This window comes from Nilaparvata lugens, chromosome 11 (assembly GCF_014356525.2).
Source record: "Nilaparvata lugens isolate BPH chromosome 11, ASM1435652v1, whole genome shotgun sequence".
Taxonomy (NCBI): Eukaryota; Metazoa; Arthropoda; class Insecta; order Hemiptera; family Delphacidae; genus Nilaparvata; species Nilaparvata lugens.
The window spans coordinates 36,194,887-36,220,397 of NC_052514.1; the positions used below are offsets into that span (position 1 = coordinate 36,194,887).

Genomic DNA, 25,511 nt, shown 5'->3' on the forward strand with positions numbered 1-25,511 from the left:
CTTACTGCCATGGCCATGCATATCTACTAATAACAACTAATAAACAAAATAAAAACTTCCAAATGAGATCAGTCTATACAAGTTAATGAATAATAAATAAAATACAAAACACAATAGTGTGTACTCAAATTTATAATTACTAGGGAAGTAACAACAGGATAAAAAATTGTTTTATCTATTATTCTGATTTGTCATGCAATATATTTTACAGGATCCAATTTTTATCGAGTTAGGGCCGTTTAAACTCCATTTAATCAGTTGGTGGCTTAGACTCAAAATGAAACACATTATAACAAACTAGACTTGATGCGGATTTAATCCAGTTCAAAATGAAATTTAGTTTAAACTGTCACTGTGCAAACGACCCTTAATATGAATAATTCGATTGGGATATACAGATAATATATCTGGATACAATTACTTTAATACAAATTGAAAGTTTGAGATATGGGTGAGAAAAATGTGAAGAAGGTACAGTACCCGTCCTGTAGCTTTGCCTATCGGCGGAGGGCCACGAGAAGTCAATACAGGCCGTTCAAAAACATTGACCATTTTAAAAAATGTTCTAATTTTGCTCCAAAATCAATCAAATACCATGAAACTAAACATGACGCATCTTTTTTGTCCTTTGAACTTTTGACGTAAATTCACTCATTCCGAAGATAAATGGAATTTAATAAGAATTTGACTTGACTTGAAAATAATGTTCCCATTTCATTACCAAAACAGTTACTCTCGAACTAGTCATCAGAAATCAATGAAATTTCCGCAATATCATGAGAATTGTTGGAGGATACCAATAATGTCAATAAAGTTCAAATTCGAGCAACGATTCAGTGTGAACGAGGTATATAAGTCGAAAAATTTACAACTTCAAATTTCCATGTCATGAAAAAGTTACGTATCGAGAAAAATTTTTGTTTTTGATTTTTTGTTTATACATATCGCGTATGAAATGTAGAGAATTAATTGAATTTATTTTTAAAGAAAAAATCATGTACCTAACTAGGTCTTTCCGCTGAGATTCTGCAGAGCGTTTAAGTTACGCGTTTTAGTTTCGGCCATAGTAGGCTACACAGCTACACTTGAAAAATATTATCCACTACCTGAAAAATAGTAATCACTACCGGCTCCTGAAAAAAAGAAGTAAAACAATCGCACACGCAAAAACGCGTTTTAATAGGGACTTTGAAAATATCCACACGCTAACGAAATATGCGCACGTATACAAGTATCGAGCAGACAGTTCGCTAGAGACTGAAACAAATACAGTGCAACGGCATGCATATCACCCCGCGAGGGGTACCTTGCCTATCTGCCGGTTCAAGGTCGCGTAGGCAAAGCTACAGGACGACTACTGTACTTTGATTTTTAATTTGTATGTAAATATATTAGTAGCCCTGAAATAAGAAAGTGAATCTGATACAGATAATATAATATACTGTAGTTTATTCAAGCTACCTACTTTAATAGAAAAAGAGGTACATCAATTTAGAGTTATTCAAATTTACAATTTATTTATTTATTTATTCTTTATTGCTGTCTTACATTCATTTATGAGTTGAAAATAGACATTAAGCCAATACAAAAACAAGATGAAAATAGATAAGACAATTTCAATACGTTATAATACTTAATTAATATTGAGAATCGTGTAGTTTAATGCTATATTACTAACTTTTCTATAGTCTAATGATTTTTATATTCATTGATTCGTATATTCACTGATTAATTTATCCATCTAACCACTTACTAATTAATTATCACCGAGATCGTTTGGAATGTGAGCGGTCCTTACTTCTATCCCGTTTTCGCTTCTTCTTTTTCGGTTCCTCTTCGCTCTGAAAAGAAGAAAAAAACGTTAATTTGAAGGAGAAAGATTATAAAATTATGAAGGATTGATTGAATCGCGCTATGATCAACCATAAAACTGCGTAGTGTACGGTAGCAATAAAGTTGTTGTGACAGCTAAACATAGTTTTATCAAATACATTTTATAAAATGTTCAATGTTTATTGTTTATTCTTTATGATTCATACAATAAGAACATCATCAAAATGATAAACATCTACTAGAGATTTAAAATGGTGTAGCGACCAAAACTAGCTTCTTAATATTACAATGAACATGTGGTTCTAGATTCTTGAAGTAGATTTATCTATTATATTTATTTATTTATTCAATTATTTAGAATTATACAACTTACAGAAAAGTACCAAAGGCTAACTTACGCCCAAAACAGTTCCAATTCTAATTTATACAACAGTCCAAATGTAGCTAGATTATGTGCCACTTCACAGGGGTGCCCAGCCCCCCAAGGCCAATGGCGCATGCCCCCCCCCCCAATTCAAGTGTAATGCCCCCCCAATCCATGTGTACTGACCCCCCCAAAGTACCCCAACTCCCAACTCTTTAGTTTTTAACATTAGTCAGTGTATGACAATCAAATTCACATCTTAAGGTGCTTACAGATATACGCGCCGCGAACATGAGCAATTCACTTTTAATCAGCTGATGCCAAGCTTTTTATATCTGTATTTTACCGTTTCTGTAAAAATACAGATATAATCAGCTGATTAAAAGTGAATTAGAATGTAGAGGTGCGTACAGATATACGCGCCGCGAACATGAGCAATTCACTTTTAATCAGCTGATACCAAGCTTTTTATATCTGTATTTTACCGTTTCTGTAAAAATACAGATATAATCAGCTGATTAAAAGTGAATTGCTCATGTTCGCGGCGCGTATATCTGTACGCACCTCTACATTCTAATCTTCCAAAGGACATTATACCTTTGGTCTTGTGAGGGAATCTTTCTGTTTTCATAATATTGTAAAAATATATACCATCGTTTCTTATCTCTTTAAAATAGAAATAGAGTATTTTTTTGATATTATTTTTGAGACTAGCAGTGCATCCGTTCTTGTTCGGGAGGACTAGAAAGAACTTCATTACATCAGGAAAAACTACATGACACATATTTTAATAGGATATTAAAAGATAAGTAAGGGAGGCTTTGCTTTTTAAATGTTAAGGTTACTTATAAAAAGTTGAATAATAATATCATTGATAATTCTTTATTGCAAAAGAATATTGCATAGCAATCTTGGTAAACATTCATACAAATTTGGAACGATTTTATTCATACAATATATCATGTCGGCAAGTTTAGGTATTCTAAATCCTATACTATTAAACGAGCAATTTCTGTTTAGATGTTTAAATTTTTAGATGTTTATGTGTTTGTATTTCACCGGATCTCGAAAACGGCTCTAACGATTCTCACGAAATTCAGAACATAGTAGGTTTATAATATGAAAATTCGATTACACTAGGTCTCATCCCTGGGGAAACTCGCTGAAGGACATTATAAGAATTTATTCATCCTTGGAAAAACAGCTGATAATTTCGGCGTCTGTTGATGATGGAAGTGAGTGAGCGAGTGCATGTGTGTGGGACTGAGACAAAATTATGACTCAGCTGTTGAACTTTTGTACATAATTCAATCAGGTACTTAGTGACAGTTGTACAAAAGCCGGTTAAATTTTAATCCTGATTAATTCCAGTAGAACCAATCAGATAAGCTATCTTTTTGAGATGGTCTTCTGTTATTTGGTTCACGTGACATGAATCAGGATTAAAATTTAACATGCCTTTGTGAGAGAAATTTTTGCATTCCTCTGCGAATTAATCTCAATCCACTGTGATTAGATAGAACCTTTCTGTATGAACTATGAATATTTATTATAATTTCTTCTTTCGTAATAATTTTTATATGCTTTTGTAGGTACTCTAGAGCGGAGCTCGGTGCCCCGATATTTATCATGAATTGGAATAGGTTGTCACTGATGTTGTGTTGTTGGTAGTATTTACTTTTTAACATTACAGGAGTAAATAACACAAGTCGAACAAAATGTATCTTTAAATGTTTTGGTTTTTGGAATAAAGATATCATCTGAACAAGTACATTTTGTAAATTCTATCTATTAATACCAAATATCGGGGCACCGAGCTTTGCTCGTTATTTATTCATTGATAAACAGATTTATTTCATTGATAATCATTTCTTTAAAATGATTGGGGAAGTACTAACAGGCACAGCCCAAAACTGTTACTTACTCGAATTTTGATTTATTCACTACGAAAAATATATTTCGTCTGTGATTTATTCACAGACGAAATCATCATCTGTTTTTCCAAGGATGAATTATCCTTTTCATGTCCTTCAGGGAGTTTTCTCAGGGATGAGACCTAGTGCAATCGAATTTTGATATCATAAACCTACTATATTCCGAATTTCGTGAAAATCTTTAGAGCCGTTTCCGAGATCCGTTGAACATAAATAACCAGATAGCCAGATAACCAGATATAGAAATAGAAAAATATAAACAGATATACATAAACTGCTCGCTATTATAATAGGATAACAACTTATAGTCCAGTCAAATGGCCGTTTTTCAGGAAACAGCCCCGAAATAATTTTTTTCGATGGTTCTATATATATTTTGGGGCGCTGAATTCTAATCTGATATTTGCTGACACACCAGAAGGCGACTTCACCCCAAAATTTTGGATTTTTTTAAGTTTTCCATTTAATCTCGAGAACCTTGAATTTTTCGAGAAAAAGCATTCTCTATATAATATTAAAGATAATAAATTTCCAATGAATTGAGTGGTCGCGCAGGATTTTATATCGGAAGTGTTCCACAAGATACGCAACTTTGAATGTGCGAGAAATTTGTGATATTTTCCCCATTCTCACAGTCTCGCATATGCAACGTTGCGTATCTTGTGGAACACTTCAGATGCAAAATCCAAAAAGTGGTCGAGGTTGTGATGAATTTTCTCCTCTTTTCACTCCCATGAAATATACTTCTGTTTTCAATACCGTTCAAAAGTTACAGCCAATTGAATGATGATCTTTATTTTCTCATTTTTCTTGCGATTTTACTGTTATTAAAGAGTCTCTAAAATGAGTACAATGCATGATAGAAACTTGCGATTGGTCTTAAATGAGAGAAAATTTCATGCTCTATAAGCTGAGTTGCCCAAAATTGATCTTGCATGACTGTTTATATCGAAAAACTGTCGAGACTGTGAAAATGAGAAAAATATCGCATATTTCTTGCAACAGCAAGGAAACTCTAACACAGGACCATTAAAAATTAAAATGAAGCAAAGGAAATCAGAATAATAGTGGATGATGAAGTTATAATTTATTTTTGTCAAAGATTTACCTTCAAACTCATAGGCTTAAAATTACTAAAATTCCTGCATACAAAATATTATCAATTGTGCTTATGCTTTATATTGAGTTACACTTAGCAAAATATAACATTGTAAAGGTGGGAAAAATTAACTAAATTAGGATATCTCTATTTAATACCTTGATTTTTCAATCATAATTCAAAATTTTGACATAAGATATACAAAAAATCATGCCCCCCCCAAAAATGTTGATGGCGCAAATTGCGCCATGCCCCCCCCCCTTGTGGGCACCCCTGCCACTTCAACATTCTTCAATTACACACTCAATTTACAATCCATAAACACAAAAATCATTTTTAAATTCATGAAATATTTATGGTAAACTAGAGATTGATAATGGTGTAGCAACTGAAACTGTTTTATCAAAGCTTCAATATATAAGTGGTTGTAACAAATTCAAGCATTTTTATTCAATACCTTACAAAACTGCATACTTTTACTAGAACGTCTATATTCTTTATGCATTTATACAATAACTACATTATCAAAATGATAGGGAGAGAAAAAACAGGTTGTGTTATTCCTCTCCCAAATTTAGATAACACATAGTCCGAAATAGATTAAGTCTTGTAGATCTTCAATACACAAAATTTTCAGTCCTCAAGTATTTTCACGAAGTAGATTATCAAATTTAGATGCTTCAAAACTAAACATAGAAGAAATATTTCACATTATTATAACTAAAACTTCTAATACTATCATTATATTTATTATATATTATATTTCATCTACTTTTATACTTCCACTCCTATATCGACACGGATTCAATTATTTAGACATAAGATACAATTCGTTTACTCACTAGACTTTCAAGTTTCAAGTTGTAGTGCTTTCAAGTTTGATGAACTTGATTATTATCAATAATATGATTATTATTTTGTAACTTTTCAAAAAGCTACAGTTCACTGAGTAAACAGATTGTTTCTTGTTTCTTACATCTAAATTTTATTATTGACTGAATGTCAGTGAAAACTTGTGTGTGCAAACATGTTAGTTCAGAATAAAACTAAAAAATATAATTTTCAACTTTTTTACCTCAGAAGAAGAGCTCGAGCTCTCAGAAGACGTTGACCGACTTCTCTTCTTCTTTGCCTTCTTCTCCTTCTTCTCGGCTTTCTTAGCCGCCTTCTTCTCCTTTTTGGCCTTCTTCTTTCTCCTCCTCTCCTCCTTTTCTCGCCGCTTCTCTTCTCGTTTTATCTGCTTTGCCTTCTCTAGATCCTCAGCCAGCTTGGCCTCGTCTTCTTCATCATCTTCTTCAGGTAACAGTTCGTAGGTTTTTCCTCCACGACTCTATAAACAAAAGAAACAACAATTCAAGAAAATATTTAGTATCAATTCACTTTTCTTTAGGTATGAAAACTATTAACTTATTAATCTCGTTCTGTGCAACCTGTCATCAATAGATGTTTATAGTGAGGTCCTCGTTATAATGGCAGTGGAGAAAGATAGGAGAACAACGTTGCCGATCCTCACTGTCTTGTATAGGCGATCCTCGCCTTCTATAGACGGAGGTCCACTTTATAATGGCAGTGTCTGATTAGCGATGGTATTGCTGTCCTTGTCTCTCATTCAGCAAAACGGATAGCGCTATCTCTTTCTTGCTTTGCTCTGTTGCCAGATCATCTTTTAACAATGTAAATTAATTTAACTAATATTTCATCTTAATTATGAAAATTCATTATAGAATTATTGAAAAATATGATATCTTGCTCAATAAAATATAATTGATTATTTTAAACGTGAATGAACAGTTAATATTACATCAATAAACCTGTATCTGCTACCATCTATAGAAGGCATTGACAAGACAGAGGTTCGGCAATGTTTTTCTCCTATCTTTCTCCACTGCCATTATAACGTGGACCTCACTATATCTCCAAATGTTAAATCCAAGCTACAAATGTGAAAGGGACAGATTCGTAGCTTGGATTTATCATTGAGAGATGAGACGTATTTCAGCCAAAATGCGAAGAGACCCGAAAGAGGCTGATTTATTTTTACAGTTATTATGACAATTCCCACAGTCTAATAAGACCCACAGTGGTACAAAATTATAAGAAAATTAATGAAACTGTCAATTTCAATCATGTTCTCAACGTACCTGGAAACAGTTGTTGGCTAGATGTCCACGGGTGCCACATTTTGAGCAGGTGGTGTTTAGTACAGCCTCCAGTTTGATAGCTCTACGGCCTCCCGACTGAGGCTGGCTCATACGTCTCACTTTGTCCTGACTTCAAACAAAATAACCATTTTAGAAATTGCAAAGTCATATTCAATTCATACGCCATAAAATTAGAAGTAGAAATAGGCATGGGTAAAGATAGCCATATTATGCATGGGCATAAATATGGGTAAGATAGGCGACAATACTGACAATTAATATCTTGTTATATCAAGTTTCAGCGTCCTTTATCTGAATAATTTGATTCTGTTTCCCATGCGAGTTGTTTTCAAGATATTCTGCAAAAGCTATACTGGCCGTTTGAAGTAGTGGTTGATAAAGGAGTAGGTAATAATCAAAACCCAGTATCTTGTTTTTCTTTTAATATATCTGTTGTTTTGGAAATTTCTTGTCTTTGTAATCCTATACTATTAAACGAACAACTTCTGTTTATATGGTTAGATGTTTATATGTTTGTATTTCACCGGATCTCGAAAACGGCTCTAACGATTCTCACGAAATTCAGAACATAGTAGGTTTATAATATAAAGATTCGATTGCACTAGGTCTCATCCCTGTGAAAACTCGCTGAAGGACATTTAAAAGGATAATTATTATTCATCCTTGGGAAAACAGCTGATAATAATTATTTCGTCGTCTGTTGGTGATGAAAGTGAGTGAGCGAGTTCATGTGTGTGGGACTGTGTCAAAATTATGACTCAGCTGTTGAACTTTTGTAATCATTCAATCAGGTACTTAGTGCCGGTTGCAAAGAAGCCGGGTTATTTTCAATCCTGATTAATTGCAGTAGATCCATCTTTTTGAAATGGTCTTCTCTGATTTGGTTCACGTGAAGTTAATCAGGATTAAAATTTGACCGGCTTTTGTGCAACTGGGCCTTTGTGAGGGAAATTTTTGCATTCCTCTGGGAATTAATCTCAATTTACTGTGATTGGATAGAACATTTCTGTATGAATGTTATTATAATTTCTTCTTTTGTAATAAATTTGTTATGCTTTTGTACTCCAGAGCGAAGCTCTATCCCCGATATTAAAACTTGAGCGCTACTCCTGAACAGAATAATATTTTTGTAATGTTTTATGGAGTTGAAACTCCTGCTAAATTTATTTGCCTAGTTACATTGGATAACACACGTGAAAGTGTGACTGTACAATCTCGACCTCCAAGAATATAAAAATTCCCCATTGTCAATTTCAGACTCAATTTTTGGTTCATCTTTTATTTAACAACTGGAACGTTACTAAGCTACTGTTATGTTCCACACTCAGTATTTGATTACTTACTGAATCTGAACTCCAGTCGGATCCAAATCCTTCCCAGATCCTTGCTGTACCACCTTCATGGAGAGTGATACTTTTCCATCATCCTAAAAAAAGCAAACAGTTAACTGTTGAAATATATTTTTCAATACTTTATACATTTTCTTAATTAAGATTAAATATTTTGCTAATTATACTTCTACATCGTTGAAAAACGATATGGAAATCTTGTAGACTAGGATAGCAACACCAATGTTAATCAAAACCTGTCATTATATCGTGGACCTTACTATAATAGTGGAGAGGATGTTATGTTGACAAAAGAGCGCAAACACAGTTCTCCTCACGCCAATTAAACTTTAACATTTTTCTAGTAACTGACCATGAGTTGTATCAGAAGGTATTACCATAGAGAAACAATAGCGTAAGTAGATATCTCATGGTATAGGGCGTTTATGTCGCAACTTTTACTGTTATCTCAAGTCGATTACTATCGACTATTGTCGATTTTTACTGTTTTGACCGGGTAAGAGTGTATGAACGGCACAAAATGAGAGACTACCAGCGTCATAAAGCTTCACGGAAAAGAACTACGTGGACTATCAGCTTGAGATAACAGTAAAAGTTGCGACATAAACGCCCTATACCATGGGATATCTACTTATGCTATTGTTTCTCTATGGTAATACCTAATAGCTTCTTCATTCTTCACCCACACATGTGATATCGATGGCGTCAAAATACAAAACACTACATGCAGTCAAGATACTTGAAAACCAATAAAGTTAACATATTTAATGATGATACAAAATAAAAAATTTTCGTTCAACAATATTGAATTAGAAAGTTTTTTTTTTCAAAAGAAGAAAAAGCTGAGGAAGCAAAATGAACAATAGGAGATTAAGTTACCGTAATTTCGATGACTTTACACCAGACTCTATCACCCCTTTGCAATACTTCAGAGGCATCATCAACTGAGGCTGAAGATATTTGGCTACGATGAACCAGTCCCTGTTCTCGACGTCCCGGAATTTGCACAAACGCTCCGTAGTTGTGCACGTTCAATACCTAGAATAATTAAATAAATTATATTATTTTTTTATAAATTGAATTGTTGGAATGGAAACCGTCTATATTTAGCAATAAATTAATGTCAATTTGCATAATTTTGTGTAACCTAGATGGACACAATTCTGTGTATATAGTGATCACTATTTTGTTACCAGGATAATTTGAGGCTCGTATTATATTCAGCCACCAGAGGGTCACCAAAGAACAACTAATGGTGACCAAGTGTAAAGCACGCAGGGAAACCAGTGAAACACCAGGGTCGGTTGCAAGGCTGACAACCCAAGTAAGGGTACAATCAAGATAGATAGATAGATATCTTTCTTGATCCATGAACATCTTATGATGTATAAGATCACGTCAAGAGATTAGAGCACCTATAGTGAGGTCCACATTATAATGGCAGTGTTTGATTAGCAATGGCATTGCTATCCTTGTCTATCATTCAACAAAGCAGATAACGATATCTCTTTCTAGCTTTGCTCTGTTGCCAGATCGTCTTTTAATAATGTAGTATTAATAATTAATCAACAAAATATTTCATCTCAATTATGAAAATTCATTACGAAATAATTATTGAAAAATATAATTTCTTGCTTTGTAAAATATACTAATTGATTATTCTAAACGAGAATGAACCGTTAATATTACATGAATAAACCTGTATTAGCTATCGTCTATAGAAGGCATTGACAAGACAGAGGTTCGGCAACGTTTTCTCCTATCTTTCTTCACAACCATTATAACGTGGACCTCACTATAGATGGACACAATTCTGAGTGTACAGTGGTCACAATTTTGTTACCAGGATAATTTAAGGCTCGTTTTACATGTAGCAAACAATGAGTCACCAAAGAACAACTATTGGTGGCCGAGTGTAGAGCACGCTGGAAAACCAGTGAAACTCCAGGGTCTGTTCCCAGGCTGGCAACCCAAGTAAGGGTACAAACAAGATAGATAGATATCTTTCTTGATCCATAATCATCTTTTGATGCTTAGGATTACGTCAAAAGATTAGAACACCTACAGGGATGCACTTATGTACTTGTCTGTCTCTGCACACACTGAACGCCACCAGCAAGTGCACATGTTCACTGTAAGTGTTTCTATGACCATTTCCAGATGTTGTTCCTCATCTGCACGCAAGGTCATGCATGGTCTCGCGTGCACTTGCATATACGTGCATCCAATGCGATCATACCCTTACATTCAGCCATCAGTGGGTCAACAAAGAATAATACCATAGAGAAACAATAGCATAAGTAGATATCCCATGGTATAGGGCGTTTATGTCGCAGCTTTAACTGTTATCTCAAGCCGATAGTCCACGTAGTTCTTTACCGTGAAGCTATTTGACGCTGGTAGTCTCTCATACTGTGCCGTTCTCACACTCTCACCCCAACAAAACAGCTAATATTGACACTAATCGACAGTAATCGGCTTGAGAAGCTGTGTGACGCTGGTAGTCTCTCATACTGTGCCGTTCTCACACTCTCACCCCAAAAAAACAGTAACAATCGACAGTTATAAGCTTGAGTTAACAGTAAAATTTGTGACATATAAACGCCCTATACCATGGGAACCTATACTAACGCTACTGTTTATCTATGCTATAATTGAACAGTGAAGTTTTATTTTTGTTAATGACTTATTAGGAGTTTGATTGAAAAATGAAAATGTTGACCCAGATTCTTTGTTCATGATTTATTGGGAATTTGATTGAATAATGAAAATGTTGTTACCAGATTTTAGAATATTACCAATCAGAAATTACTAATGGAAACAATCCAACATTCAAGTGCGCAAAAATTGCGCTCGTCGATTATTGTAGATTTTTACAGTTTTGGCCGGGTGAGAGTGTATGAACGGCACAATAAGAGAGACTACCAGTGTCACACAGCTTCACGGGAAAAAAACTACGTGGACTATCGGCTTCAGATAACAGTAAACGTTGCGACATAAACGCCCTATACCATGGGATATCTACTTACGATATTGTTTCTCTATGATAATACTATTGGTGGCCGAAAGTAAAACACGCTGGTACACCAGTAATAATAATAATATTCTCAGGCTTTTATTGGTGGGGAGCTCCTGACGGGAGTTCCACATCCCCGAATATAATTATCATTTAAGCCGTTTATGGGCCTTAAGACTGTCATAATTCAGCCGGGACCAACAGTTTAAGCTGGTACACCAGTGAGACATCAGGATTGGCTGCTAGGCTGGGGAGCCGAGTGAGACACCAGCCAGGTAGCCAAAATCTAGTGACCGGCCGCCAAAATCTTGCAACCCTAGTGTAATAAGCGCGAAATTGGATTGATAAAAAAATTAAATTGAATAATAAGAAATAATCCTCAAATTCCCACAACTTGCTAGTACACTTGGCGACCCACTTGTTGCTAAGAGTAGTAGCCAAATATAACACAAGCCTTATTTTATTATGTATTACCCATATTTGACAACCAGTGTGTCACCAAGTGTCCAAGAAAGTCGATGGGAGTGTGGGAGCATTAGCGCTTATTACACTATGGTCACCAGAATATGGCGACCCAACTGGTGTCTCACTTCGGACACTAGTCCGACAGCCAATCCTAGTCTTACTGGTGTCCCAGCGTGCTTTACATTTGGACGCCAATGGTTCCTTTCTGGTGTGGTGACCCACTGGTGGCCAAGACTAAACATCAAAACTATTGTTGAATATATCAAGGTATCATATAAATCTCACTATAGAGACATTTTATAATTCTTCTTTAATGATTTCCACTAGAAAATTATTCAAAACATAACATAATAATAACTAACCTCTCCAAGAAAGATAGTGTTCACTATCTCTGACGTATCCATGATGTTAGAATATTATAATAAAACTATCGCCAATTTCTAGTGTAAGCTTACACATTCGTAAACCATAATTTAGGGATATAGTTTCATGAAAAATTACAAATAACTAGTAAAAACAACAAATATTTTAGTAACTGATTGCAAAAAGAGGTTAGGTTTTTGTTTTGAAAGCATGACAACAGCTGGTACGTTGGTGGCCATTTTGATTTGAATTTCTGCTTGGGAACTTGGATTATAACCTCCAATTCTAATGTTTGTATTTGTATAGTATCGTCCTTACAATAGACCGTTAACTTTCTCTCTAATGTAGGAATATATTTTTCTTTCAAAGTTTTATCTCTGATAATCAATTACTCAAATTATAGTGTTTTAATTTTCGTAAATAGTAGTAGGATATTTACAGAACGGCTTGGAATGTTGGACAAATTTCAACGCTGTTCTGAATAGATTTTTAGATTTGTACATTTGTTATTTATAGAATAATAATCCAGTGAATTCCAGCTTGAGAATGTCTTCCAAATCAGTCACCAGACTTTCATCAATTCCAGATTCAAGTAAGTATTAATTTAGCTCATATTTTAACTTTCTAAAACACAGAAGCAACTGAATGATACTACCCTTACCGTATCTACATGTGGTATTTTAAGAAATATCTGAAGATAAATATCAAGATAATGCTACTTTTTGAAGTAAGCTACTAGTCTTTAAATTCAATTTTAAGAATTTAGATAGTTGATCTTTTGTTGTTCTATCGCCTTATTAATTTTTAAGCGTAAATTCAGAAACTTTATTTCATCTTACATCCTCAATTCATTATATATTATATTATATTCTTTCCATTCCCCATTACTAACAAGTTGATATTATTATTTTTCTTCAGGAGAATGGAAATCATTCTTCATCGATGCGGGAATTCCATCAGCCGAAAGTGCAACCTACGCTCTAACCTTTGCTCAAAACCGAATCCAGTCTGACATGCTTGTCAACATAAACAAAGACTATCTTCAGGAAATGGGCATTAAGCTGATTGGTGACATCATTGCAATCCTCAGGCATTCAAGGAGAGTGCATGACGAAGTAAGTATCTCAAAAACGTCAACAATAATAATTATAATCTAGCCTAATGTCTGAGAAGAACCTGATGTCCACACGTTGGCCTAGTAAGCTGGCCCAGCCTGGTAATAACTTAAGTTACTTTTTTATGTATTTAAACACGACATGCAGTCAATTATAATTATGTATAAAAAAGTGTGTTAATACAAAGCAGCTCGGAATGGATCAAGAAACTATCACCTGTAACTTAAGTATTAATTAAATACTCGAGTATTAAGTGAGTAAGCTTGGCCGCGTTGGTCATACACACCGCAATGAGATTAGTGTCCCATCAAGACGAACGTTAGCCAGAGACATCCATGATAGAAATTGAAAATATTAACTACAATGAATACAATAACAACTATAATAAAATAGCGTGCGCCTGGTACTTCCGTTGGATGGGTTACCTTGGCTTGATCCAACTCCTCTGAAATATGGATTAATGAGTTGTAAAATCGCTTCCCGGTGGTTCGGAACCCACCTTAAACTGTAGATACATTTATCTCTTCAAATAAAAATACTAAGAAATTGTCAAAAACCACAGATTTATTGATACTTAGAAATACCTGTTTCGGTTGTTACACCACTGTCAATCTCTGATAAACATTCATCTCTCATTATCATCCGCCTCATTACCCACGCACAAGCCTAGAGCTCATGCAAGCCTAGAGCTCATCACCCTCAGCAAAAAAAAAAGTAGCACAATAATAATTGATAACAATTTATTCATTTGATAATTTTATTTTAATTTATAATTTATTTACAATGGTTATCATTGAAGAAGAAATATTAAATCACTCTCTATGGCCGAGTACAACAAAGGAAAATTATTGGAAAACCATAATAAATTAGGCACACTAATAGTAATACTGGAATAATAACTCATACACAAGGTGGCCACCCATTTTAAAATAGAAAAATCATGAGTAATTCCCGGTTTTCAAGAGTAAAATATCAAATTATATATTATAATAATTTATTTATTTATTGATAACAATTAGGTCTATAACAACTCAATTACACAGGAAAAAAATAGCTGAGCAGACATCAAAACAGGGAACATCAGTTACATGAATGGGTGGTTTGCCAGCGCTGGCCTTCATTGGCCATCGCTCCAATTTTTGTCGAGCAAAGGCCAATGAAGACCAATGAATGACTGACCTTTTATTGGCCTTCGCTCGACAAAAACCGAAGCGATGGCCAATTGAAGGTCAGTCCTTCATTGGTCTCCATTGGCCTTTGCTCGTCAAAAACCGAAGCGATGGCCAATTGAAGGTCAGTCCTTCATTGGTCTCCATTGGCCTTTGCTCGACAAAAATTGGAGCGATGGCCAATGAAGGCCAGCGCTGGCAAACTACGTCAACCTATCTATCCTACTCTTCAAAGGTCAGTGAAGGCCTGACCTTAATTGGCCTTCGCTGGGCTTGACTTCGTTTGACGAAAATCAAACCTATGGCCAATGAAGGCCAGCGCTGGCAAACCAACAGTCCACACTCTGGCGCTGGTCGTCTTTTGTAGGCATTGGGCCAACATGTGAATGCGGCATAAACATGGCCAACATGTAGTAAGAGTGAGTACAACATAAATATTCAGTACCTTTAGAAAGGCTTTTAATAACTTGAACGATACCAGGTATTGAATTGAAATGAGTTTGTTTGTGAGACATAGTAACAGTAATAAATAATTTTTCCTACAGTTACGTTGAAAAGTGGCCATTGCTGCACTGATTACAGAACGCAAAGAATCACTTTTCCGCTCTAGTGCGGGAAAAATTTTTCTGCACTCCAGATTTGCAACATGGCAACGCAAAATACTTAGTAGGTTATATGGAGCACCAGTGCAGCAAAATCAAAATGAAGTTGGTAACAGTGACTGCTGTGGCTGCTATAGTGAGCAGACGTGCAACGAAGCACAACGCGCTAATTATTACATTATATATTATAACCAAGGACAACGAGGACTTTAGGATTTTAGGATTAAGGTTTTTATCAATAATAAAATTACACAGAAAACCATTTGATGCATTTCAGGCAATTTTACCCATAATTACCCACTTTTCATATTCAATGGTAACTGTAGGAAAAACTTAATGTGAAATACGTGCGCAAAGTTCCTCTGCTGCACTCAAGAAACCATTCCGTAAACGTTTCTTTCGGTGCAGCAAACTGTCACTTTGCGCACTAGTTGCACAAATAACTATAAAAATCTGGTGTTGCGCACTCACACAACTTTCCTTGCCGTTATGAAAATTGATCACCTGACGCTAGTGTTCCCGCGCATCTCAAGTCTACTATTCAAAGATTTGAGCGAGCTGGTGACAGGGCAATAACGCTGGAGACACACGAGGTTTGCTATCTCTTCATAGTGAATCATTTAATAGAATCAACAGTTGCCAACAGTTTGCAATAATTGGATAATCACATTCTCTCGAATTTCGAGCTTATTTTCAATTTTAGGTGAAAATGTTACTGAACATTAATTGTAGAGATTCTCATGCTAAATATTTTCCACTCGAAATTTTTTGTTTAAATTTTATCTGAAGCCTGATAATTGAGAATCTAAAATCAAACTTTGCATAGATGGGGCGGAGCTCCTGAAATTTTTACTGATATGGGACTTGTGGCTGTTGATAGAGCTTATCGATGACTATTCTAGGTACAACTTTAATAAGAATCGTTGGAGCCGTTTTCGAGAAAATCGCGAAAAACCCTGTTTTTGACAACATTTTCGCCATTTTAGCCGCCATCTTGAATCGCATTTGATCGAAATTGTTCGTGTCGGATCATTATAGTGTAAAGACCTTAAGTTCCAAATTTCAAGTCATTCCGTTAATTGGGAGATGAGATATCGTGTACACAGACGCACATATACACACACACACACACACACCACACACACACACACACACACACCACACACCACACACACACACACACACACACACACACCACACACACACACACACACCACACACACCACACACACACCACACACACACACACCACACACACACACACACACACACACACCACACACACACACACACACACCACACACCACACACACACACACACACAACCACACACACACACACACCAACACACACACACACCACACACACACACACCACACACACACACACCACACACACACAACACACACACACACACACACACACACACACACAACACACACACCACACACACATACAGACCAATACCTAAAAACCACTTTTTTGGACTCAGGGGACCTTGAAACGTATAGAAATTTAGAAATTGGGGTACCTTAATTTTTTTCGGAAAGCAATACTTTCCTTACCTATGGTAATAGGGCAAGGAAAGTAAAAACACATGTTGTTATAGGCCTACTACACATTGTAAACTGATTCACAAATAACTAAAGATATGTCTACAAACTGATACTATAGACTTACTTACGAAGCGCTACAGCCCTGCGTGGACCTTGGCCTCCTCAACAATTCGCCTCCATTCATCTCTCTGATTAGCCAGTCTCTTCCAGTTCCTCACTCCTAGGCACGCTAGATATTTTTCTACATCCTGCAGCCAACGTGTTCTCGGGCGACCTCTTCTCCTCGTTCCTTCCATTCATCCAACAAGCATATATGCCTCTGCATCCTATTGTTCTCGATTCTTTACACATGTATATTGTATATTGTATAAAATACTATAATCATAATACAATTATGACATTGGAGGAAAAACTATGTCCCAGCCAGCTGATTCTTCTAGACTTTATGAATCGTGATATTATAGGCTATGAGCAGTATATTGTCCAGTCTCAATAATATGTTCCAATGGGAGTGGCTTGACCTTGAAGGAGGAATAGAGTACTGCGCAAGCACTTGATTTCTCTTGCACTATCGACTGGACAGTCAACCAGAGGTGTTATCTTCACCTTACCCAACTTGATATCGTGGCTAAACCATCGGCATTATGAAAATGTGGAGCCTGAACTTACATTATTAATCGTCAAGCATTACTTTCCAATGGGCTTGTGTTCTGCTGACGAGAAAGAGAATCTTTACCCAACCCAACTCATTATCTTAGCTAAACCATCGGCATTATGAAAATGTTGATCCTAAACTAGCTTTATTAATCAGCAAACCTCAGCTTTTCAATGAGTTTCTGTTCTGCTGACGAGTAAGAAAATACTACTGGTTCGTATGAGAGTGTGCAGACTGAAAATGTGTGAACACTCCCATAAAAGACAATGGTATACTCTTTCTGTTCAGCAGGAAGCGGGGCTCAACCACAATGCAGCTCAGAAGAACGTAAATTGGAGCAGAAGTTTGTGAATATTGAAAACACTGGGATGTTGTCAAAAATATCACTTATTTTAAAATTACAAACATGTTTCGAATAGTGAAGATGACACCATTGGTGTTGAAACATGTTATTAATAATAACGTTTAATAAGTTATATTTTTGACAACATCCCAGTGTTTTCATTATGGATAGATATCACAACATCTCAAAAGTATCCGAAGTGTTTGTGAATATGTTTGCAAGAGAGAATAAATTGAGTGCTGTGACAGTGCCACAAAACCATGCTAAATTTGTACTGTTTTATAAATTAGAATAGAAACCGTTTGGGATGTAGCTTTTGGTATATTTCTATAGTTGTATGATTGTGAATTATTAAAATTCATTCACTTGAACCGAACTTTACATTACTAGGTTTTTCTACGGGTTTGTAGATTTGTCGCCTTGTAAGATCAGTTGACGCCGGTTGAAGCAGTCAATGATAATGTATAATACTTGATGTATTCTGGGCATAAAATATTAACAATCAGTAAAAAATCATTAAAATGTTCAAATTATTACGAACTTTGCATTTCTATGGTCTTAAATGATACTAGATACAAATTACTTTTGAATTGAATCTATTTTGAATTTTTTCTTGCAGATTCAACGAAGAACGATTATGAAAAGTGGCGCCTCCACCCCAGAGACTCAATCAGTTGTGTCTCAAAGTAAAGGTAAATGACACATTTATACGTTTCAAACCTCAGTAATTTTAATAAAAATCTATCTTCCAAAGTAGATCAACAACTCTTTAGAGCCTCTTGCAAACCTTGGTGATATTAGACTCTCATGATAATTTGCGATTAATACCAAAGTCAAGGCTATCAATACCAAATCCAAGGTCACAGGTTCGGCATCATGAGTATCTGTACTGTTGAGAGTACATGCAATCTCTTAAGACTTGGTCTCATTCAACTTTAGCTTATTATTGAAGAACCATTTCTTGGCCTCAGAAAAGAGCTTCTAAGCTTGAATTGTGCGTTATATGTATCTTATGACTGTATCATAAGCTACCAATCTTACTTATTAAATTTAAATTTGGGAAAGTAACAGTTTTGGGCTTTAAGCATGTTGCTCCTTTTCTAATAGTTAAGAATGATATTTTATCTATCAATCAATAAATAAATAAACATTAGTAAAATTAATTTTTGTGAATTTAAAGTTTGTTTCATGTTTTTACAAAAGTTTTACTATCAATCTATCCAAATTTAAAATTGATTGTTTTATTCTAATCTATATTCTCAGATTGTGATTTGGTGTAGAAAATTGAAATGGACATAACCTATGTATAATATTTGGACAATTTGGAACTAAATTTATTAGGAAATTGAAAAAGTTTCGGGGAATAGCCTGTTTTTTTCTTTTCCGATCATTGTATTGTTTGTGCTTTCCTAATAAATAAATAAATAAAATATGTAGAACATGCTACATTTAATAGTATACAATCATAGTTTTTATCAATATGGTTTTCTCTTTCTATCTCCCAAAACTAGAGTCACTGTGTGTCTGAACATATAGAGTATTTCATTCTCACTATAATTCAATTTAGAATTTATTCCATACTAGCAGGTCTATTTTAAAACTTTTAAACTGAAAATTTGACTTAAGCTTGGAAAATTGAAAATAGGTCTATAACCATCCTCAGTTAATCAAGAATCTATATGCAAAATTTCTAGTTAATCAGTCCAGTAGTTCAGACGTGATGATGCGTCAAACATAATTTTCCTATCCTGTACGTGTATAAGCCAGTTCTTACCTTTATTATAGTATAGATTAGTAAAAAACATGCTACATTCAATAATATTGAATCATACTTTCGTATCAATTATGTTTTTCTCTTTCTATCATCCAAAACTAGAGTCACTGTGTGTCTGATCATAAAGAACAATATAATTCAATTTAAAATTTATTCCATACTAGCAGGTAACCCGTGCTCCGCAAGGGTCTAATTAAAAAGTTGACAAACTGAAAACTTGACCTTCTGAAATCTTGAAGAATTTAAATAGGCCCACCGATAATTATATAGTAATTTAATTCAACTTCCCCTTTTAATTTTGACACTTTATCTAGACTAGCAGGTAACCCGTGCTCCGAAAGGGTCCAATTTAAAACTTCACCTCTGAAATATTGGAGAATTTAAAATAGGCCTATAACCATCCTCGGTTAATTAAGAATCTATATGCAAAATTTCAAGTTAATCAGTTGAGTAGTAGTAAAAATAAGTAGTAGTAGTAAAAATGACTTTATTGATGATTCAAACATATTACAAAAAATGAAATTCATATAAAGAAATAGCAAAAACTAAATAAAACACCTTTAACATAATAAGAAAAAACAAGACATTATTATGGCATAACCTGTAAGGCTGTCTGCCAGGAGTCGGTTTTAATAGTTGAATTCTTCTATTAAATCTTTTCTAAGTTTAAGAGCCAATTTCAAGAAACTCGTCAATTTTCCCCAATCTTTCCCATTTAGCCACTCAACTACTCAATCAGTTGAGTAGTTCAGACGTGATGATGCGTCAAACATAATTTTCCTATCCCGTACGTGTATAAGCCAGTTCTTCCCTTAGATTATTAAGACTTATTTTATTTATTCTTATGGCTTTTATCGGCAGAGAAATCCTTTTGGATGTTCTGCCTTGCCGTATTACCTAATTTCATTTCCTATCAAAACTCAAGTTTATAGGTTATGTATTCGGCTCTTCATGTTTTCTCACTAGAAATTGCACTTTAACTTCCTGAGTTTTTATTTTATAAAGTTTAAACACAAGGAAACTATTTTTAAACACAAATTCACATTTAACTGAACTGAAGTTCACATAGAACTGAAAATTTCACATTACAAATTTTTCCATGGCAACCGAAAAAAAAAACTAATTTCAATCTAATTTTATTCTGAATGAAAAAGACTAAGAAATTGTCAAAAAACCACTGATTTATTGATAATTAGAAAGACCGGTTTCGGTTATTACAACATTGTCAATCTCTGATAAACACCAGATTACACCAGTTTATCAGAGATTGACAATGGTGTAATAACCGAAACCGGTCTTTCTAATTATCAATAAATCAGTGGTTTTTTGTCAATTTCTTAGTCTTTTTCATTCAATATGAATAATTACCACAATATCAACTTCTCAACTACACAAAAAAACTAATTTTATTCATTTATTAAGATTATTAAAGTATAGATTATTAAAATATGTAGAACATGCTGCATTAATAGTAGGCTAATACAATCATACTTCTTTTATCAATATGTAATTTCTCTTTCTATCATCCAAAACTAGAGTCACTGTGTGTCTGAACATATAGAGCACTAAAATAGGCCTATAACCATCCTCGGTTAATTAAGAATCTATATGCAAAGTTTCAAGTTAATCATCAGTCCAGTAGTTCAGACGTGATGATGTGTCAAACATAATTTTCGTATCCCGTGCGTGTATAAGCCATTTCTTTTCTTTATTATAGTATGGATTAAATAAAAATGTTTTAAACTTGTTTGTTCCAGTGATGAGTAACCCTCCAACCGTACAAGGAAAGAAAGTCGAACCAAAAGTAATTAAAGTTGAAAAGTACAACGATTCGGAGGATGAGGAAGAAGAAGAAGAGGAGGAGGAGGAAGAAGATGAAGATGATTACACCGAGGATGAGGAGATGGAGGAGGAAGTGGTAGCAAAGAAAGCTTTGAAATCACAGACAGGTAAATGATCCAGTATTTGATTTTAATCTTGTTCTTGAGCAAGTACTCATACAAATAACAGTTGATATTCTAATCAAATACATAATAAATAATTGATTAACAGAACATTTAAAAATGTATTCATAAGAATCAACAGAGCGGCATTTAATAAAGTTTCAACTAGGATTCACCATCTGAGAAGTAGCCAATCTTCAATATTTAGGTTGAAAGTAGGAGTCGATTTCAAATTAGTTTGAATTTACAAAATACACTTTTCAAAAGCAATGTTCATGGGCTCTGCATAGATTTTCATATTCACTTTTTCTGTTAGTAGATTCAAGCTGCATAAATGAGGTTTCTGAGGAGCAAGGTTTATAAATACGGTTATGACATAATCCCGTGATGAATTGCAAAATCGCTCTTTTGTGGAGTTCTAGTTCACCAATTTTCAAATTTATCAGCTGTTATCATTATAGATTAAACAACATGATGTGTTATTTGTAATTTTTTCAAGTGATATTGCTCGGCTTTGAATTGTAAAATAAATTCTTCCAACATAATAATAGTATTGATTCCAACTAGGAACTAAATTGTTGATTATTAGATTTAATTGATTGGGAACTTTAAACTGTTTTTGAGGTTAGCCTCAATGCCTTGTGAATCATAACATGTTACAAGAATAAGAACAACTTCTAATAATGAATAAATAAAATATTGAACCATTTATTTTCTAAATTTTATTATAAAAAAATCTAAAACCTGAATTTACATATTATCTGAACCAGAATATTCTTTTTAAAATGCATAGTACATGATTTTGCTTCGAGCAAATTCAATTTTTAAATGTACCGCCATAAAAACCCCACAAAATGGCCGTTCCATAAGGAACACGGGTGTCTTGACCTGGTTTCTATAGACCTTGCTGAGGAGTGCGTACGGTTGCACCAGAACCATAGCCACCTCTAATACAACGCCGCGGCCTATGATATTGCAACGTCGCAGTGTAGGCCTAGAATCTAATACATGATTGGTGAAAAAGATCAGCTGGTATTTTTTTAAATCTTTTCCACCAATCATGTATTAGATTCTAGGCCTACACTGCGACGTTGCAATATCGTAGGCCGGGGCCTTGTATTAGAGAGAGAAGTCTCCGTCTGGGGCATTACTCAAGTAATAAAAGATCAGCTGGTATTTTTTAAAATCTTTTTCACCAATCATGTATTAGATTCTAGGCCTACACTGCGACGTTGCAATATCGTAGGCCGGGGCCTTGTATTAGAGGTGGCTATGGTGTCAGTGAAAATGACCGACACAGTGAACATATTATTTCCATGAGTTTTAATTAGACTATTGCCACTTAGCACGTCCAAACAAGTATGAATTGTCCCACTTGAACTTATGGGAATGCTTTTCTTGCTGTACCGGTCACTTTCACTTACATTGATTTGTGGGATTCCAGCTTTATCTGTTATATTATTGTATTTTTTTTGTCAATTTATCGATTAATAAATTTCTAAATGAACTTCATCTTCTGAATAAACTTAATTTTACTGAATAAATAATTACTATCAAACGAAAATCCCAATCAAATGCTACAAATCACCCTGAAGACTTCTGCTACTGCAAATATTGACAACAGGGTTAACAGCTAGATTTATTATAGATATTTATTTCCATCTGTATACTTACTGAATAAACTTTAATTTTCAGCACTTGTTAAGAAGAAGCAATTATCAGTGATCAGCCAGGCAGTTAGTAGGCCGATTGTAGCTCCTAGACCCATTCAGAAAGTCGTGAAGAGGATCCCTGCAGGTAGGTTGATATTGATTGTTTTATTCTCAATTAATTAAATAAAAACAGACAACTATAGTGAGGTCCACGTTATAATGACAGTATTGGATTAACATTGGTGTTGCTGTCCTTGTCTATCATTCAACAGAGCGGATAGCGCTATCTCTTCCTCGCTTTGCTCAATTGCCAGATCGTCTTTCAACAATGTAGAATTAATAATTAATCTACAAAATGTTATTGATATTATAAGGAGGAGTCTCATCTGCATTTTCAATTTATCTTTGATGAAATATTAAAGTAACCTCATCACAAAATTTTTAGACCCTAGCTAAACCTCTGTACCAAATTTGAACATTTTTTGTCTATTACTTGATGATAGAACTGAGAAAACGTAAAAAACCGCTAATTTTGGGCGTATCTTTGGCGTTATTTCAAAAACATTCTAACACAACATTATTAGACCCTAGCTTAGCTTCTGTACCAAATTTGAACAATTTCTGTTAATTTGTTCTCGATAAATCTGAGAAAAAGCAAAAAACCCTGGAAAAACGCTAATTTTGGGCGTATCTTTGACGTTATTAAAAATTCCTTCTAACACAACATTATTACACCCTAGCTGAGCTTCTGTACTAAATTTGAACAATTTCTGTTCATTTGTTCTCGATAAATCTGAGAAAAAGCAAAAAAAAACGCCAATTTTGAGCGTATCTTTGACGTTATTGAAAATTCCTTGTAACACAACATTATTACACCCTAGCTGAGCTTCTGTACTAAATTTGAACATTTTCTGTTCATTTGTTCTCGATAAAGCTGAGAAAACGCTGGAAAAACGCAGATTTGGGCGTATCTTTGGAAATTTTTCCAAATCCGTTCTTAGTGCGCCTCTAAAGGGCCAACTGAACATACCTACCAAATTTGAACGTTTTTGGTCCGGTAGATTTTTAGTTCTGCGAGTGAGTGAGTGAGTCAGTCAGTCAGTCAGTCAGTGAGTGAATGCCATTTCGCTTTTACATTTATAGATAGATGAATAAATATAATTGATTATGTTTAACAAGAATGAAAAGCTAATGTTACATCAGATATACCGGTTTCAGCTACTTTTTACAGAAGGCAGTGGCAAGACAGATAATCGGCAACGCTGTCTGTTCTCCTATCTTTTTCCACTAGAATTATAACTTGGACCTCACTATACACTGATTATTGTTTGCCGCTTCAATTCAAAACACTGCTGCCTCAATCATTGTTACCTCCAGTCATTATTGAGCACAGTTTCAGATGAACAAGTTAGCCGTCGGTCCCGGCTGCCTAAAAAGGTCATGTCAGAGGCCCTGAAATTGATCAGTTGCGACCTGAAAACTCTGACACCCGACCTGAGCCAGCCAGGTTACATGATATTAATATTTTAATATTGAGCTCAGTGTGAACTTGCCGCATGTAATGCGCCAGTTCTACATTCCCTGTCTATGAGCTGCTTTACATAAAATGTTGGCTTATTATCTTATAACTTTGCGTATTATAAGAATATATTTGGAATACTTTGTTCTTGCATCGAAACTCAGAAACTGGATTAGCGTGCTTAACTGATTTATTTTACAATTATTTGTTTTATTAATAAAATGTCAATTTTCAGTTCCAGTCGAACCTCAAATGACTGTACGAGTAACAGAGAAACCCACGACTATGCTCAGTAAAAAGGTGAGTCTTGAATTGTCCAAAAACTTCTTAAAATTTGAGAGGATTATACTTACTAAATAACATTGTAGGCACGTGAAGCCCCGCACACACACATCGATTTTTGTTCGTACGATCTTTCGCTGTCATTATGAATTCTATCAGATTAAACGGAGCTTGACAAACATCATCTTTCAGAAATCATCTGTTTAATCCAATAGAATTCATAAGGACGGCAAAATACCATACGAACAAAAATCTATGTTTGTGTAGCCATGGTGAGGTCCAAGTTATAATGGCAGTGTAGGATTGACATTACTGT

General features: G+C 34.7%; 2 protein-coding genes across 2 annotated transcripts in view; one reads left to right on the forward strand and one right to left on the reverse strand.

Annotated features, from left to right (window-relative positions):
* Window positions 1–1,365: 1,365 nt before the first annotated feature.
* Window positions 1,366–12,817, reverse strand: LOC111061725 (nucleolar protein of 40 kDa). The gene is made up of 6 exons (XM_039438346.1): window positions 12,585–12,817; window positions 9,621–9,779; window positions 8,736–8,818; window positions 7,372–7,501; window positions 6,306–6,560; window positions 1,366–1,841 (listed from the first exon to the last, which is right to left on the reverse strand). The coding sequence occupies exons 1-6, from the start codon at window positions 12,624–12,626 to the stop codon at window positions 1,764–1,766; spliced, it is 747 nt and encodes a 248-aa protein (XP_039294280.1). The 5' UTR covers window positions 12,627–12,817; the 3' UTR covers window positions 1,366–1,763.
* A 31-nt stretch (window positions 12,818–12,848) lies between these two features.
* The window catches only part of LOC111049212 (uncharacterized protein C19orf47), a 28,238-nt gene continuing 15,575 nt past the window's right edge, over window positions 12,849–25,511 (forward strand). Inside the window, exons 1-6 of the mRNA XM_039438344.1 lie at window positions 12,849–13,177; window positions 13,504–13,700; window positions 18,645–18,717; window positions 21,557–21,748; window positions 23,438–23,539; window positions 25,149–25,213. Of these exons, the coding sequence (XP_039294278.1) occupies window positions 13,132–13,177; window positions 13,504–13,700; window positions 18,645–18,717; window positions 21,557–21,748; window positions 23,438–23,539; window positions 25,149–25,213 (675 nt within the window). The 5' untranslated portion in view covers window positions 12,849–13,131. The remainder of the gene's footprint in view (window positions 13,178–13,503; window positions 13,701–18,644; window positions 18,718–21,556; window positions 21,749–23,437; window positions 23,540–25,148; window positions 25,214–25,511) is intronic.